Source organism: Poecilia formosa, unplaced genomic scaffold, assembly GCF_000485575.1.
Source record: "Poecilia formosa unplaced genomic scaffold, Poecilia_formosa-5.1.2 Scaffold477, whole genome shotgun sequence".
In the NCBI taxonomy this organism is placed as follows: Eukaryota; Metazoa; Chordata; class Actinopteri; order Cyprinodontiformes; family Poeciliidae; genus Poecilia; species Poecilia formosa.
This window is the reverse complement of record NW_006800416.1, coordinates 98,479-116,162: the sequence shown is the minus strand read 5'-3', so window position 1 is coordinate 116,162 and position 17,684 is coordinate 98,479. Positions and strand designations below refer to the sequence as shown.

Sequence of the window (17,684 nt, the reverse complement as noted above, 5' to 3'; positions counted from 1 at the left end):
TTTATTTATTTTTTGTCTGAAAACATTTGCTAAATACAGCGACAAAGTTGCTAAGTTTGCAACACCAGGGCGATAATTGTTAACCGTGCACATGCAGACATGACCTGTCTGTCAGTCAGTCGTCTCTCATGGCAGAGCAAAAGGGAACAGTGACTGATTTTGAGACCTTTGCAGAGGTAGACATCTTTACATCGGTGGAAAAGATTGATTTCTCGTGTATCAGCAGGTCTCCCAAAATTAAGAAAAAATCTGAGCCAATGTTTCGGTGCAACCCTATTATGAACCATAAAGATAAACATTGTCATGTAGCATTTAGTCAAAATGTGGCCCCCCAGCCAAAGAGCATATTCTCCACCACAAAAATGAATACATAAACAGCGAACCACACAGGTAGAGGTCATGATGTACCCTTGAACTAACACTTGACCCTCAACTTCCTTTTTTCAGAAAACTCAATATCTTGCAATGATAATAATCTGATTTTCTCCACCAGTAAACAAATGAGCAAAAGAAAAAAAAGAAGAGTCGAGCAGTTGTGTTTTCACTAATTTATGAAAAATTTCTCAAAGGAAAAAACAAGTTGAAGGATCACAGTGCAAGTGTACAAGACATCGCATACAAAAAATCACAATCCGAAGCATCTCATTGGTTCATTTCTCTCTGTGAAAAACTGTCTGTTAGCGTTGCATAGCTGTTGGAATCAAACTGTTAATTACTGTGGAAGCAAAGTCAGCTTTAAAGTCTGCAGTGATGGAAAAAAAAATTACACCAGGAGGTCAATGGTAATATTAGAGCGGGTTTACAATTCTCCTTTTCTTTTTAACAACTCTAAAATCCCCAGAGTGCAACACTGTGCGGGTCACTCCAACTGTTACACAACCAAACCACGCCGAGCGTCCAACCCGGCTTTACTTTCTATAACAGGGGAATTTACACGTCTAATTGGCGCCGGCGCATCTCACTTAGCGGTCATTGCGCAATCACAGAGTCACCAGCAGCCGAGTGTCCGTTTGGACAGACAGATGTGACTAATCCTTGACGTCTATTTCTGGACGGAGAGACGACGAAGACGTGTTTGGGTTTGAGATTTGTCTTGATCGGGAGGCCGAGTCGCGATCAGAGCGCCGGATAAAATAAGGCGCAGGCTGAAAGCTGATCCGAGAGGGGCGGGGTCAGCACACTCCGTGAAGATCTACACGACGAGAGAACCAAAAGCAAGTGAAGCTGTGGATAAAAGCGATAAATGGATCCAGGTGGCAACATCTGTATTTGTCAGCGTATTTCCACTGAGAAAAGCTTTGAATTTAGGCAAACCAAACAAAGAGCTAAAACTCATGTCTGTACACAGCTACACGCATGACAGATACTCATTCGATTCTATTTAATGTTGTTTGAATGTCAGCAATGACAGCTCAGCCCATCAAAATAATTCATACTCCTGGAAGATTTAGATTTCAAATTGTTTCCATTCATCCAAGACGTTTGTTTGTGACAAGAAATGACACAAAAGATAAAAATGAATAAGGAGGCTCATTTTTTAAAGCAGCCTTTTAGTTGTATTTTAGTAAAATAATCTCAGTGATCAATGGAAAAATATTTAATCGCTGGCCAACTTTTTGTATCTTCCCAGAAGTGTTTTGTTGATCGATCTCCGATAGGCTCCAAATCTTCCGAGTTTGGTTGTCCTCCTTACCATCACCCTAATCTTAAGGTCCCCAAACTTTAAAATAACTTCAAGTCAGTGGAATTATATTTCTAAAAACGATCAGATTACTTTAAACCTAAATCTACTAGGGTTGTGGATAATTTAGGATTTAACTGTACATATTTCTGAAAACACTATTCATCTGTGCAAACTTTGCAAAAGTATTCACACCGCTTACATTCTCACACAATTTGTCACAATACAACCACAAACCAGTTAGGTGTGAAGCAGAGTGAAACATGGTGGTGGCAGTATCATGCTGTGGGTTTAGGACAGCTGGCTGATGGGTAATAGTAGAAGAAAATCAATTAGAGTCCATCAAAAGATTTGAGACTAGAGCACAATTAACAATTTGTTCTCACGGAAAACCCAGCAGATTAAGAAGCATACATTTTCATGTGTTTAAAAATGGCCCAGTCAAAGTCCACAAAAGCCAAATAGTAATTTATGGCAAGATTCTCTATTTAATTTTGAAAATTGATGTTCACAATCACAAAATGTATACACGTCTTTGGTATAAAAGTCCAATAAAAATACATTGACGTTTGTGGCTGTATGACAAGACGTGAGAAGTTCAAGTTTGTTTTGTAAGACTCAGTCCAAAAAAAAAAAAAAAGATAAAAATCTAATGGTTTAAGAACATTATAATCAGGCAAAAGCTAACAGATGAATTTGGTTGATTAAACTGGAAACATGACAGCTCTCTTGTGTATCTAGAGCTCATTGCAGCTTCCCTTTTCTCTGTCCAGGATTCTTTTCAGAGACTTTTCACACTATGAACATTTTGATTGAACACCAGACTGGTAGACAGCTTTCTTCATGAATCTGTTAAAATGTTCTCTATATTACTGCACCTTTTTTATATATATTCCATATTTTTTAAAGGGAAATACTGTCTGATTTTGTTGTCTTGTATTTCGGTCGCACACACACAAAAAAATTATTGATTTTAGTCCCTCAATAAAGTGAAATGCCTGCATTCTTCTCAGTTAAATTTTTACACACAACAAGGTAAACGTAAAAAGACGATTTAGTCAACACAGCTACATTTTTAACCAAACCGCCTTTGATCGATTGCGATGAAAAACAAAAATCCCTTTAATTAATTCTCGCGTCTTCTCATTGTTCACCACTAGATGTCAGTGTAGGCTCATTCTCCTTCGAAGCAACAGCGCCCTTAAACTTTTGTTACAGCTTCAGGCATCAACCAGAAGTCAAACACATATCTCTAGTGTAAAATAATAATAATAATCATCAAGGCACCACTTAATATTTTGCAATCTGCTGGGGTTTTCCGTGAGAACAAATTATTATTTTACTGCTTATGAGCACCTTCATGCTGGTTCTACATCTACTCCTATCGGGATTCTTGGCAAAATATTTTCTACCCAAAACATTGTTATAAAGCAAGGAATTATTGCACGTTTTATGTCTAGTCAAATTTGCCTCTGAGATTACCGCAGAAGGTCCTTCTGGCTTTAAAGCATTTTTTTTTTAAATTGTAAACTAATATTTGTTAAACTGCTTTGATTGTTAGTGACCAAGCTAGGTAAGTGGCTAGGCAGAACTCAAACTAAACTAAAAAAAAAGAAAAACACTCAGCTGTGAACAGCACTACAGTGCATGAGTGGAAAATTTAAGGTTACGTGTAAAAAAAACAAAACCCGCCGAGGTCCACTTCCCTCGGGTCGACGCGAGTTCTGCTGCAGGTAAAGACGCAGAACTAAAACTTTCCCACAGGAATACAGACTCTGTATCCCCCTGGACGGCTCTAATGGAGGTCCACAGATGGATCTAGAATCCATCTGCTTCAGTTCACGGTCTTGTTGCTGGACGAATCCATGGAGGACAACAACAGGGTCTCGTTCTTCTTGTTGTCCCTCGACACGCTCTCCGCGTAGGGGTGTTTCCTCTTGTTCGACCGGTCCATGCACCTCAGGAGTGCCTTGACGATGAGGTAGAGCAGCTCGGCCACGTTCAGCACCATGCAGATGGCCGAAGAGGCCACCATGAAGATGGTGAAGACGGTCTTCTCCGTCGGTCGGGAGATGAAGCAGTCCACCTTGTTGGGGCAGGGCCACTGCTCACACTTCACGAGCCGGGGCATCTGGAAGCCGTTGTAGACGAAGTACAGCGCGTACATGAAGCCGCCTTCAAAGATGAGGCGGAAGAACAGGCTGCAGGTGTAGGTCCACCAAAGAGGGCCCGTGATGGGCAGACGCCTTTTTTTCAGGTTCTCCAGGTCGGACTTTTCAGTGTGGTTGGAGGCCAGAATGGTCCTCTTGTCGCCGCGCTTCCTGTATGCGACGTGCATGGCGACGAGCAGGGCCGGCGTGGAGACGAAGATGAGCTGCAGGCACCACAAGCGGATGTGCGACACAGGGAAGAAGTGGTCGTAGCAGACGTTCTTGCAGCCGGGCTGCTGCGTGTTGCATGTGAAGTCTGATTGCTCGTCGCCCCAAACGCTCTCGGCGGCCAGCACCAGGATGGTGATGCGGAAGATGAAGAGGACGGAGAGCCAGATCTTCCCGAGGCTGGTGGAGTGTTTGTTGACGCCGCCCAGCTGGGCGTAGAGTGCCCCCCAGCTCATTGTGGTGACGAGGACCGTGGAAGCTCCAGTAGGGGTCAAAAGAGTATCGGCTGAGAAAACCCTGCTGGCGTACTGAGCTCACTCAGAAAACTCGACCTGTCCTGATGTCTCTGACGACTGTGCACAAAAACAAAAAACCAGAAAACACTTTCATCATCACGGGGAAAACAAGACGGCCTTCAACAGACTTTTAGACATGTAGGAATGGTGTATTTTAAAGTCAAACTATCACAACTTCAGAGAAGTAATGTCTCTATATGACAAAGCTAAGCTAAACAGTTTGACTTTTAAAGCTCGTCTTAAAACCCATCTATTTTACCTGGCTTTCAACTCCAGCGGGATCTAGTTTTAAATTGTATGTTTGCTTGTTTGTTTTTAAACTGTAAGAGTTGTTTTTTAATTGTTATGTTGTGTTTTAATGTACAGCACTTTGTATCAGCTTTGGTTGTTTTAAAGTGCTTTATAAATAAAGTTGGTATGGTATGGACAAAAGTTAGCTTTAGCAACGATCATGTTATAAAAGTAGCAATGGTGCCATTTCATCACTAACGAAGACTTTACAAAGATTAATTTCAAAAAGACATTTTATTTAAATGTTGTTTTATATTTATAAGAACAAATTGCACTATTATCAAAAATATAAAAGCTTACTACCTCAAGTATCTTGGTCATGTGACCGTCTATGAGACGATGAAGACATTTACAATCAGGTTTAAATGTTATGAACTTTAGCTGATGTGCTAGCTCGGAAATCTGGATATTGTTCACAGCTTGTTTACATCGTATTGTACCACACTGACACACTTATTATAACAAAAGACTTCCGATATTGAAAGTAGCTTATAATGAATGACGCATTAAGACTTTTGTTAAAAAGTCCCACATGGACCACTTTATGTCAAGAAATTAACCTATTTTCAGACTAAACGAGCCTAATTATTCTATTGTTGACTAACGTTATATGGTGCAGTAAGACATATGTCTATATTTTAGAAAACATTGGCCTGCCTCCTAAAAGATTAGGGATCTTTTTATGTATTTTTATGTCCTCTTACCTTCTTTATTATTACTATTATTAATTTATTTATGTCATTTGAACTGCGAGTCTGTAATAAAGCCTAACTTGATTTATTGCTTTTCTATTTTCTCTCTCTTCTTACCAAAAAGTGAATGATAAAAGTCGTCAGTCTGGTGCTTTGAGCTCAATTATCCTTTTTCTTTTTTTAAAGAAAAAAAAAGATAATCTACAACTGTATTAAGTCAGAAGGAATAACAGGTTTAAAACATGGTTAAAAAAACAATATTACACTCAAAATTAGTTGAGCACTAATTGCGTATTTAACGAGATCTACATTAACTTTCACGGTTAACATTACAATACAAAGTAATACTATTTCGTATTGTAGAACAGAATCCTACCAAATATACCTTCTCAATCAATAAAATGTTGATTAAAAATGATCAAAACAATTTAAAATGTGTGAAAAAACAAAGATCCAACCTGCGTTCCCCACACTTACCTTCCTGTAAAGTAACTTTGCCCTTTTTGACCTATAAATTAAGATGAAGGTTTTTCCCATGAACAAGGAGAAGTAGTTGGTCCTAATGTCCTGCGCGGCCCGGCAGAATGAAGAGTGTTTGCGGACGAGCGCCGACGCGTCTTTGCGCAGCGCTGAGTGAGGCGCACCTGTGTCTGCGGAGGCTTTCCATCATCCTTTCCCTCTTGTAGACCGGGAGGGAGGGACGGAAGGAGGGAGGGGCCAGGCCGACGCTCAGGGTGGGGTCAGAAACATCTGAGGTTCCAAGAGATTCATGACTGATAGGAACAGCTCCACTTCCTAATCATTTAACTGGGTTGAAATATTTTTAGACTAATTAAATTAAATCCAGCTGTATCCATTTGGGGGTCGCCTAACCCTTTTAGACACTTTTGAAATATTTAATATTAAATATTTTTGCCTGTGGTACTGCTAATGGCATCAGGTTTCCCAAACGTCCATGAAGACATTTAATTTCTAATTGAACCTTTAAACAACTGAAAATTTACACATGGACTATACAATAGGAGCTTCTGTCCAAACTGATGGCAACATGCTTTAATTTAACCGCAACATGGCTTTAGTTAATACAAGGTGATACGTCTGACTACTTTTCCTTGTGACCCTTGGATGCTTGGGTTATTTGTTTTCATGTGTCCTGGCTTATTTATATTTGTTGCCATGTTGTTTCTCCATGTTTATTTTTGTTCCAGCGATGTTGCAGTGTTGGCTCCTTCCTTTGGGTTTAGTTACTTAGTTTATTTTTGTGTTTTGCTCTTTGTGCATCTGAATTTAGTTCCCTTAGGTCAATGTTTTCGCCTTTGTTTGTAGTTTCTTTCCGTCTTAGGCCAGCTTCCTTTGTTTTAATTAGTCTCTCTCCCTCAGTTCCTGTGCTTACTGCCCACCGCAGCTGCCCCACATCTCCTCGGATTAGTTCACCTGCCTCCTTTGTCATCTTCCACCCCCACCGCCTCAGTCTGTCAGCTCTCTGGTTTTCACTGAATCTTTCCGCTACATCACCTGTTCTCTCTCCTGCTCTTCCTGCAATTTACCTTTTAAGTTTTCGTTTTTTGTTATTAAAATACTGTTTCAAATTATTTATGTAGCATAATATAACCACTTTCTTCAATGTTAACCCTGTTGTGACAAATTGATTCGATGTAAAACAGATACAAAAAAGATTAAGACAATGTTTAGATCAGGTTCATGTAACTTATTCTACTGGTCTTCTCTAAATGTAAGTTTTTTGGCCTTTGCAGTTAGTCACTTATCAGACTGAGCTTTGCATCTTAAATGACTCGGACGAGTATTAAAAGACCGAATATGCAGATAAACACATCCCTGGCTTGTCACAATAAATAATAAATCATTTAATCACATGATAAATTAAAAGAAACTCAATAATTTTCATTTGCTAGATTTATAGCCTTTTCTTTTCTCTCTCTTTTTACCAAAAATTGAATGATAAAAGTCGTCAACCTGGTGCTTTGAGCTCAACTATCCCTTTTTTTGAAAGATAATTTTGTTTACAGAGACTTCATAATTCATTTTATTTGTTGTTTCTGTTGTTTTCTTTATTTATTTTGAATATCTTAAATGTCTTCCAGTTCCAGTGTTTAAATGTTCATTAGAATTTAAAGTTCATTAATCTTTGAGAATATATTCTTGCATTATTATGCCATTATTACTTGACAATGGTCTCAAAACAACAATATTATCATTTATCGCAATAAGTTCTGGAACAATTTATCATCCAGCAAAGTTTGTTATAGTGACAGGCCTGCTGTGACCAGGAGTGCCTTCATGATCAGTCATTTCTGCTCCTTACTCTCAGCCATGATTCAAACATCTGACGTTTGGACTCTGCTTAGAAATCTCAGTGAAACTAAAGATCTCATGGAAGCAGATAAAATGATTTCAAAACAGGAAATCCACTCAAAACTCCTGGTCCACTCATTTCCTGCTGTCCCACGCAGCTCTGTGTTGATAGAAACTCTGTTGAGAAAAAAAAAAAAATCAACTCTGCACAATAGCGGTCTTCTTAAAATAAAATAAAAAAGTACAATAAAAGAGGCAACTCTGGAATAGTTCCTTAGTTTTATTTGTCAAAACATTGTCTCACAATTTGTCTTTTGATTCTTCCTCACATTAAGTGTGATTATTTTTACCTGCCAGGTTAACAAAAAAATCTACAGATTTGAGAAAACTAAAGCAAGCTCACAAAAATAATGTCAGCATTTTGAATGCTGAACAATTACGATTAACCCCAAGAAATTATTTACAGAGAAATCTCACAGAAATCTTCAGAAGTTTCATCTTATCAGTCGCATTGATTGACAGTGGAATAAGGCGCTTCCTGATTTCAGCAGTCCGTCTTAACTCTGGCCTTCGCTCGTTGAGCTCAGTGGTCCTTCTTTAGCTTAGCCAGGTGCATGAGCAGCAGGTCCCTCCTCTCCTTCCTGGCTGACAGATGCTGCTGGTCGCTGGGAATAAGCTCACACATCTCCTGGAGACATCAGCAGGGGAAACGAGTGAGAGCAAAGAAATGAAGCGTGTCAGGCAGAGTGACACGGCCTCGACCGGACATGTTGGAGTTTCTTCTGTACCGGTTTAATGACAACAGAGGAGCTAAAGGGCTCAACCGGTGGACAATCAACCAGGTCGTCAAAGGTAGTGTCTGTGTGTTAATGTGTGTTATTCTGTTAAAGTGTTAAAACCAGGGTTTTCCAGAAATCATGCTGGCTTCCACTCTCACACAAATACATTGTCACACAGGACAGATAGTTTGTTACAATCACCATCAAATCAGACTGAAGGATTTTTCCCCTTCCTGCTTAATTAGATCAATTTAAACTATTCCAGCTTCATTGCAGCTGTTTTCAGCCTTAAAAGTTAGACAACTGTGACTGCCAGGGGAATGTCTGTGCAAGCAGGAACTACTGGCTTTCACCAAGTCAGAGACAAAAACATCATCAACCTGCTTTAACAGGAAGCAACTACAGATTACAAAAAGGTCAATAAGTAAATAGTGGCTGAGTTTTACACTCAGGTTTCTGTAAATGAGCTTAATGTGTCCTATCTTGACCTTCAGCTAACGCCAGCGAAGGTTCCTCCAGGTTACCTTAACGACACGCTTGGCCGGCTCTCCGAAGAAGTCCGGGACCGGCCCGAAGGAGCGCAGGAGCCTGGCTATTCCCTCCCCGTACCGTCTCATGTAGTCCTCCAAACCTGGAAGAGGGGACAGTGCCGGGAATGAGGAGCGGATCGGGGGGAGCGGGGGGTTTTCATCATATTGTTAGACTTAACACAGGCATGGTGTCTGGGGCAGGAGGGCATCACCGGCTCACTGCAGGGCAACAGTGACAAACCACTTTTACATCCCACATATCAGACATTTCTTTTATGACTGGACATATAAATAAATTAAGATATCTGTAATTATAATTTTGACAGGTCAAAAATCCTTTGAATATATTTCCAAATGAATTAGAGACGTCTGAAACGTCCAGACAGCTTTTCTATTTAATATATCCTGAATTAAGATTCTGGCTAGTCAGAATGACATTATGGAAACCTTGAAAAATTGTTACGTCTTGTCGAAATGTCCCAGATTTATGCAGCATTTTGAAATTTCAATGAAAAATTAAAAACTTTAATAAATTAAAAAAGATTTTTTGAAAATTCTCCTTGATCAGTGGCGGTTTTTGCTCTTCAAAGAAAAAAGTTTTGTTGTTTGTCAGAAGAGAACAAATGGGAAATTCTTTACCGATTTCTTGCAGCAACCTTCAAGTTCACAAAGTTCACATTCTCCGAACGTCCCAATAGGCTCTTTCTGCATTGTGGCGTCATTCTGACAGTTTTATTTCCGCAGACAACCGTTTGGACAGCTCAGCGGCAGAACCAGAGGACTTACATGTGATTCTAAAAATGTCATTTTGACTTGTCATTATTACGTTGGATGTGAGATCCGTCAAATGACCAATCCGGTGAGATATCCTGACTCGTTAAAATGTGATTGAAAATATGTTGAATTATTCTTACTAGTCAGAAACTGATATCTTAAATTAAATATTCAGGACCATGTATATGTACTCGTATCCAGTCAAAACACGTGTTTCGACACCTTGAATGTATTTACAGATAGTCAGATCTATAATTTTATGCCAAAACAGTCCGCCGCTATGGGAAGAAAGTAACACGAAACCCCAATTGGAGTTTGCCAGAAAAAACACAAGAAGAGATGAAAATTCAGCTCTATAAAGGGAATTTTAAATATCTATGAAAACTGAATGTAAATCAAATATAACTTATGTCAGAAAAAAGAAACAGTCTAAAAAAAAGGTCTCCATCAGGCGGAAAGCTCAATGTTAAATGCTTTACTAATACGTCTTAAGTCTCCATTCATCTTATTTTAACTTTCAGAAAGATTTAATGGAGTCATTCTCTCATTTATTAATCTTTAATGACTAAGTCATGACGAGGTCAGGACACCATTTGACTAATGAATGATTTAAATGCTGATCAAACGAACAGTTACATATTAATAGGTGTGAGTTGTGCATCTGTTTCTCTATAAGACCTGTTGTACGCTGAAAATGAGCTAAATTTGATAAAATGCTTCAATCCATCTGGACAGCTTCCACACATGAAAATCCATAACCCTGAGCTGTGGTTTATGATTATCAAGCTGGTTTTGATCTAAAATTTAACGCCAACGTCGTGAAAAAGACTCGGCTCACTTGTCTAAATGTCTTCGGAGCTTCAGGATCTCCTCAACACGACGCAGGCTTTGTAGAAGCGACAATAACGAGGTAAAAAGCATCAGAGGGCAGGCGGGCGGTGTGGTCTGTTGACATTCCTCTGATAAGGAATGCTGCTGGAGAGGTCTACATGTTTGAAGGGGAAAAACAAAAAAACCCTGAAGGAAAACTGGGGGCAAAAAAAAAGCAATGTGTCCAAACCGCTTCAGACTAAATTAGGCCGGGTGTGTCACCAAAAAAAAAAAAAAAACACTGAAAGAGTCTCACGCTGGATTTTAAAGTTGATCCAGGCACGGATCGTCTTCTGAGTTACTGCTCCCGTTCAGTCGAGGATTTATTTCTACGATGTGAAGACAGTGCAGCCTGAGAACCGCGTTTCTCTGTCTGATAATGTCCTCATGCTGAACCCTCCCGACACATAGCACTGCGGCGCGATAAGTGCCATCCACAGTCAACTAAACATCTCGCTGTGACGAGAAAGGGAGTCCACCCCACCAGGAAACTTCACTGCTATTGTCTGAATTTATCAGACAATAGCAGTGTTAAAACCACAAAAACCACATGTTTTTGTGGTTTTGTGTTTTGTCTGAACGTGCAGCACATTTCTGCAACAACTTTATATTTTACAGTTTACAGAAACTTTGTGTTCGTCAATGATATATAATCCACATGGAATACATTGAAGTGGTTTTATATGATGCAAAATGATGCAAGGCGAATTAATACTTTGTGACATTTCAGTTGTTTATCTGCATCTTAAATTTTGAATTTCCCATATTACAAAAATGTCGAACCTTGTTGCTTTTTCCGAGGACTGTGGTTGTCTGTAATCAGGTGGGAGCTAACAGCGGCTACAATGTTTTCAACATATCACAACAAATGTCTTTTCTGTCCTTGGCTTATTATCTTCTTTACTCTTGGATAGTTTATAGCCAACACTAGTTTTTCCTGTTCATCTTACGCAGATGCTTCTGACGGAAAAGTTACCCGCATCTTTCAAAGGAGCGTGGGGTACTTCCTTAAGGCTACTATCAGGGCCTTTTTAGTGGACTACTCCTTTAAGGAACAATGTCCCGCTGTGTGAGTTAATAGTTTACAAAAGCACTCAGGTAGGGCCCGGAGAGACGGCGAGCCGGAGTATCTGATTGGACGGATCTAAGAACTTGAAAGACAGACCTGGAGCAGGTCCGAGCGATCTTTTGAGAACACGATACGTACGACTGCTTCCTGAGAAGGAGAACTAAAATCCGTCCCGTACTGTAACTACATGTAGAGTTGGCACCTGGTTTGAAGGCCGCAGTGAGAGCTGTGTGAGTTTTAGATTACTGGTGTGAGGGAGGGCATTCAGCTACCCATCAAAAGGCAGCTTTGTTCGGCCAGACTGTACTTTATCTCTGTGTGTGTGGAGTCAGCCAAGGATACTCTCTGGGTTTCACACTCCCCTTTGATATTCTCCATCACCGTGAGGTTTCGATCGCAGTGCAACACACACACACACTGCACCGTCTCACATGGTGCGGTACATACATGTGAGCCGCGTCACCTACATGAATTACGCGAATTCCCAGCAAGTAGCCTTGACCTCTACCTGTTTATAGATGAGTGAAACGTGGAATTCAAACTTCAAAACGCATCACTGGCTTGATCACACAGCCAATGTAAACCTAAAGGAGGAAACATTACCTTCAGGTGCGTTCAGGTGCATCGTTTCCATGGGACCTATAAAGGCGTAGCGCATTCCCAGTCCCTCTGACATCACCAGGTCGATATCCTTCACTGATATCACACCATCCTGTCAGAGGAAGACATAAAATGAATATGTCATCTACATAAAACTATTTGGCTTTAAAAATACATTTTACAGCGGATACACTTCCTACCAAAACTATTTGTGGGTCTTTAGGGTTTTTATGTCGTAAACCAACACAAAGTAGTGTTCTTTGACTAGAAGAGAATTTCCTATTTGTTAAAAAAACTCAGTCCGAGTCAGATTAAGGAGAGAATCTGTGAACAGTAATGTTGAAGTCTTTCAAGAGATTCTCATCCTAACTCATGAATATCCTTTGATCTAAATCACTCCATTGTAGCTCTGGCTGTTTGCATTGCCTGGTATAGAGTTCCCATTAGTTCCTCCTGTGTTCCCATTTGCTCTGATCAGCTTTCCTGGTCCCTGTTGAGCAAAACCTTCCCCACATCATCTCACCAAGGGAATGATGTGTTTAGGGGGATCTGCATTGTCAGCTTTGCACCACACATAACGATTTGCATAAGGGTCTAAAAGTTCCAGTTTGGTCTCATCTGACTATTTTTCAACAATGATGTTTTGTTAGTCATTGCCTTCCTATGAAATTCAACTCGATTCTCATCTCCCTTCAGTGCTCTGACTTGGATTTGTCTCATTGAGCTCAATTTCTCCGGATGCAGTTCATTCTGATAGAAGGAGAAAGATGAGTTATGAACAATGACATTGATTTTCTTTACTATTTTTGAATTGAAGCCTACCTATGGTTGTAGTTTTAGCAATGGTAGCATAGGAAGTGAACAAAGATGTCCAGTCAGTGTTGGCCATACTTCCAAAATGATGAGCAGTTAAAGTCAGAGCTTCTCTCTTTGCAGTGGTTGTTTAGAGCGCACGCAATTTCCGGTAAGCTTCATAGGATCAAACTGGCTTATTATATACATCACAGCCAAATGTTAGCAAATGTGTAAAATCAGATCCAATCATTGAAAACTTCAACAGAGTTTATGTCTCCAGGAAACAATCGTTTGTCAATAGCAGAGGGTCCAGACGCTCTGGATTAACCTAATCGAAGAACAAGGTTTTGTTGGCTGTAGTGGCCTTTTTTTTAGGAAAGAGGGTAATGAGAGAGGGGGGAAGACATGCACCAAAGGTCATCAGGTCTCCTTATGTGGGTTGTGCTTTGCCTCTGTGCCACCACAGTACCCCAAGGCCCTGGTTTTTACTGGGGCTAATTATGACTATGTTCTTGCCAAGACCAGATTTGTGGAGTACGTAGCTAACAGTTACCCGGCCAACAGATTCCTCCACCTGAAGTATGTAGCTCTACAGCTCCTTCAAAGTTACCACGTGTCTCTATGCTGCTCTTCTGAGTGTCATCTTAGATGGTTTTGGTAAGTTTGCAGTTGTGACATTCTTATAGATCAGGGGTGTCCAAAGTCGGTCCTCGAGGGCCGGCATCCTGCACGTTTTAGTTCTCTCCCCTGGTGAAGTAACAACCTTTTCGTCTTGTCAATGTTCCTTCTAGGCCTTCTAACGAGCCATCATTTAATCCAGGTGTGTTAAACTAGGGAGAGAACTAAAACATGCAGGATGCCGGCCCTCGAGGACCGACTTTGGGCACCCCTGTTATAGATGGTTGACCAGAGATTTATTAGATACTAAAGGCTAGGAAATCACTTCATAACCAAACTCTGGTTCCCTGGACTTCATACTTTACAAATACGGTGTCTTGTGGTAATTTGTTGAACTTGATTTTACTTTATAGCATTAGAGTAAAGTCAACTGAAAACAAGTGAATGCCACACATTTCAGATTTTTATTATTCTTCATTACTGTTGCATCCCTTTCCAATTATACACAATGTTATGTTTCTCTATCACATACCAAAATAAATAAATAAATAATAAAAATAAATAAATAAATAAATACATTGACGTTTGTTGTTGCAAAACGTAACAAAAAGTGGAGAGGTTTCTGTAGCGCAGAACAAGCCAACGAGTTGCAGAGCTGGATGGCGACGACGCCACGAACAAAGCAGGGTGTCAGATTAAACTCTGAAGAGGCAAGAACATGTTATTTAGAGCAGCCCAACAAAGCTGCAACTTTCTATCTCTAATGTCTTCTCAGTGCCAAATTGTTCCTGATCTCGTCTTTAAACACTCTCACTATATAGAGTTTCTCCAGCCCAGCAGCTTCTGTGCAGGGAGGAGACAGCTGAGGATGGAGGGATGGAAAGAGGGCCAGACGGAGGGAGTGGTTCAGGTATCTCTGGGTTTGAGATGCCTGTTGGCTGACCACAGTGGAAACAGATACAGAGAGGTGGAGGAACGGGACAGGGTCGCCTTTGTTTGGCCCCTGCGTCCAACAACGGCGCTGTTATCTGAGAGAAATGGGGTCTTTTCTCTCCAGTAATCACTGGGGGTAACGAGGCGCTTTCTCAGCCGCTCTGCTTTCCACCGCTGGCCTCGACTCAAGGCCCCGTTTTTTTTTTTTTTTTTTTATGGGTTTGTGTGTACTTCGAGGAGCGAGGGAGAGTTGTGTTACGTAAGGAGGAACATATAAGATTGCAACCAGAACGGCGTTCCTGATAATCGACGCAGAACTTTGCATCCTGTTTGAGTTTTTTGTTTTGTTTCGCAAACCCAGCAGCTTTTGTTTTTACAGCTCATTCTATTTCTGATGAGGGTTTAAGTAGGGCGTATCAGCAGAAAGATACAATGTGTGCTTTTGCTATTATTTTTGTCCGCCGCCTTTCTACTTTTCCTTCTTCCTTATTTTTTTCCAGGTTTTTTGTGTGAAACAGGCTGATGAAGCCTACTGAGCAACAGCTGCTCTGTGAAACTAATGTTTTCTGACTGCAGCGACTGGTGATGGAGTGTTTAGCGAAACTACGGAGCTGCATTTAAAACTGCATTGAGAAAACATCTTGGAACTCCGTGAAGCTAAAAGAAGGCTAAATATTTCTATTTTGAAGCATATTTTGATAAAGTTTCTAATAGACAGCAGAGGTCAAATAAGTTTTATATTTGACCATTTTTTTTTATATACCAGTTATTTGTAACTGGTATATAAAAAAATATACCAGTTGCAAATAACTGGTATAGAATATATGCACTGTATAAATATACACACTTATACATACAGAACTTCTTCTGTTTTTGCTTTTTTGTCACACTTCAATATTTTAGATTATGAAACCGATTTTAGCATCATATTCCTATTTTATGGCATTATAAAAGTTAGTTGACCACTAATAAAGTGTTGTGACCTCTTTTGGCACAATCTGTAAATTGCAACCATATCCGCTCTCAACAGCCGTTTTTTTTCTATATGAACTTATATTATGAGTCATTTACCATAAATTTCTGCGTCTTACACTCAGTAAGACACTTGATAATGAAAACAAACCAAATCGCATGAAGGTCGACACCAATTAAACCAGCTATGAATTTTACGTTGCTTTTCTGATCATTTTAGTAAGTGGAAGATGAAATAAGCAAATTCAATAAAACAAATTTTCTAAATTTTAGAATTAAAAATAAGTGATTTTCAACTTTGTTAAGTATCTTAATGGGCCACTATTCTGTAAAATCTACTTTTTTGAACTTTACGTCATGTTATAATGTTATTCCCTCATCAAAATCATATCTAGAGTGTTGATTTGATTCTTTCAGGCATGTTTGAGAAATCCTTTAATCTCCATGGCAACCGTTCAGCTGTGCAAAACGCCTGGTTGGACCTAACCCCGCCTTTGAGGCACAGCTCCTCCTCAGAGCTGAAGTTTCTAAACTTCAGAGCTTCTGAAGCTTCAGAAAGAGCAGGAGCTTGTTAAAGAGACAGAGGCCCTATTTCAAGGTGTTAAATTACAAAGTGACATTTTTTTAAGTCATATTTGATATATGCAGCATTTTTATAACAACTTAAGGCGACATTGTTACTTGATCGTGATAAAAATGCACTATATGCCTGGAAAACACATATAGAGCGATTCAGATATGAATGATGTAGCAATCCTGACTTTTAAACTTCTGTCAGCAGTAAGTCACAAATACAATGGTGAGTAAACATCTTCAGCCCTCCTGTGTTTCCTCTGACCCAGACCTTTGTCTACTCCTTTTGTGACCTTGAGTAATGTTTGCTCAGGCCTGACGGAGGCTTGCCTTATTTTTCTGCCTTCTTGTCTTCTACCTGGAAAATCTTGCTGAAGCGGTCTGCAGCGAATGTCTCTCACATGCCGCTGCGTCCGGCAGCAGCGGACGTGACAAAAACAGCTAAGTTGTGCCTCCTGCTTGCATTAATGAGGCATATGTATGCAAATCAGCTCAATTAGACGCTTACTGTGCTTCCAACACATGTTGGCAATCGTTGAGAAGGACACAGTTTCCCCTCATTTGAGCTGATTTACAATGAGAACCTGTTTGACTGAGCCGACAACACAATGAATCTGCTACGAGCCTCAATTACTTTATTTGTTGTACAGTAAAAAAAAGTTGAATACTCATCGGTTTGTTTTTATACTTTGTTAAGCAGAACAATAATTTCAGTTCTACATGATGCATGGTGTTTCTGAGACGTTTCATACATACCGATGTCACGCAGCTACGCCTTGTGTGGATGCATGTCACTTACAAAACGTAAAAAGGCCACTAACATTTTGAGTGTCGACAGCCTGTCCGGGGTGCGCCTCATCTAGTGACTGGTGGGACGAGTAGGACTAGTTCCAGCCTCCACTCACACAGCTGGAGCGTCTTCAAAATGAAATTTTTGAAGTGGCAAAAGTAAAAAGTGACAAAAGTTGTGCAAAACGCCTTTGTCGTAGACAAATGCCACTTTGTTATAGACAAAGTGGCATTTGGCATTTTGGCCTGCTGGGGCCTCGGAGGTCACCCTACCCGACATAAACCTGAAAATAAAGCGATGACGAATGTCATGATCGTGAAATCTCATGTGACGAATGCACAGATCAGGAGGGAGACGCTCAGCTGTAACTGCAGTTGAATTTCCTTGAAGTAATTATCTGTGCGTTAATTCCTAGAATAAAAAACTTGACTCCCAGCACCTGTTCGTTGGGTAACGGTGACTAACACACATTGCGTACTCACCAGACTGCATACCTCCGCGTCTCATCAGTGGGATGATGAGCCACTCATTCATTCAGTGACTCCTCAAAATCTCACAGGTGTGAGGAGAGGAGGAACTTTGCTGCCACTTAAAGAAGCTGCATGGATAAACCTCACGAAGCTCAGCAAGCAAAACCTCCCAAGCGCTCAATCGTAAAAAACAACAAAAGAAATGTAGTAGCAAAACAAGGCTCAGTTCAAAAGGTACAAAGTTCAACAATAAATAGTTT

General features: G+C 40.2%; 2 protein-coding genes and 1 long non-coding RNA gene across 4 annotated transcripts in view; 1 reads left to right on the top strand and 2 right to left on the bottom strand.

Moving 5' to 3' along the window:
• LOC107833897 (uncharacterized) overlaps nt 1–7,397 on the top strand; it is a 46,023-nt gene extending 38,626 nt beyond the window's left edge. Inside the window, exon 3 of the long non-coding RNA XR_001659674.1 lies at nt 6,744–7,397. This is a non-coding gene — a long non-coding RNA (uncharacterized LOC107833897). The remainder of the gene's footprint in view (nt 1–6,743) is intronic.
• On the bottom strand, nt 534–6,000 carry gjb8 (gap junction protein beta 8). Of its 2 annotated transcripts, none has more exons than XM_007578399.2 (2): nt 5,816–6,000; nt 534–4,412 (listed from the first exon to the last, which is right to left on the bottom strand). In XM_007578399.2, exon 2 carries the CDS (start codon nt 4,293–4,295, stop codon nt 3,516–3,518), a length of 780 nt encoding a protein of 259 aa, XP_007578461.1. In that variant the 5' UTR covers nt 4,296–4,412; nt 5,816–6,000; the 3' UTR covers nt 534–3,515. The 2 variants fall into 2 exon arrangements, with proteins under 2 accessions (XP_007578461.1, XP_016519802.1); XM_016664316.1 differs by having other exon boundaries at nt 534–4,321.
• Nucleotides 7,398–7,916: 519 nt separating the features above from the next.
• cryl1 (crystallin, lambda 1) overlaps nt 7,917–17,684 on the bottom strand; it is a 19,069-nt gene continuing 9,301 nt past the window's right edge. Inside the window, exons 7-9 of the mRNA XM_007578398.2 lie at nt 12,277–12,385; nt 8,955–9,061; nt 7,917–8,339 (exon numbers count right to left, since the gene is read on the bottom strand). Of these exons, the coding sequence (XP_007578460.1) occupies nt 8,235–8,339; nt 8,955–9,061; nt 12,277–12,385 (321 nt within the window). The 3' untranslated portion in view covers nt 7,917–8,234. The remainder of the gene's footprint in view (nt 8,340–8,954; nt 9,062–12,276; nt 12,386–17,684) is intronic.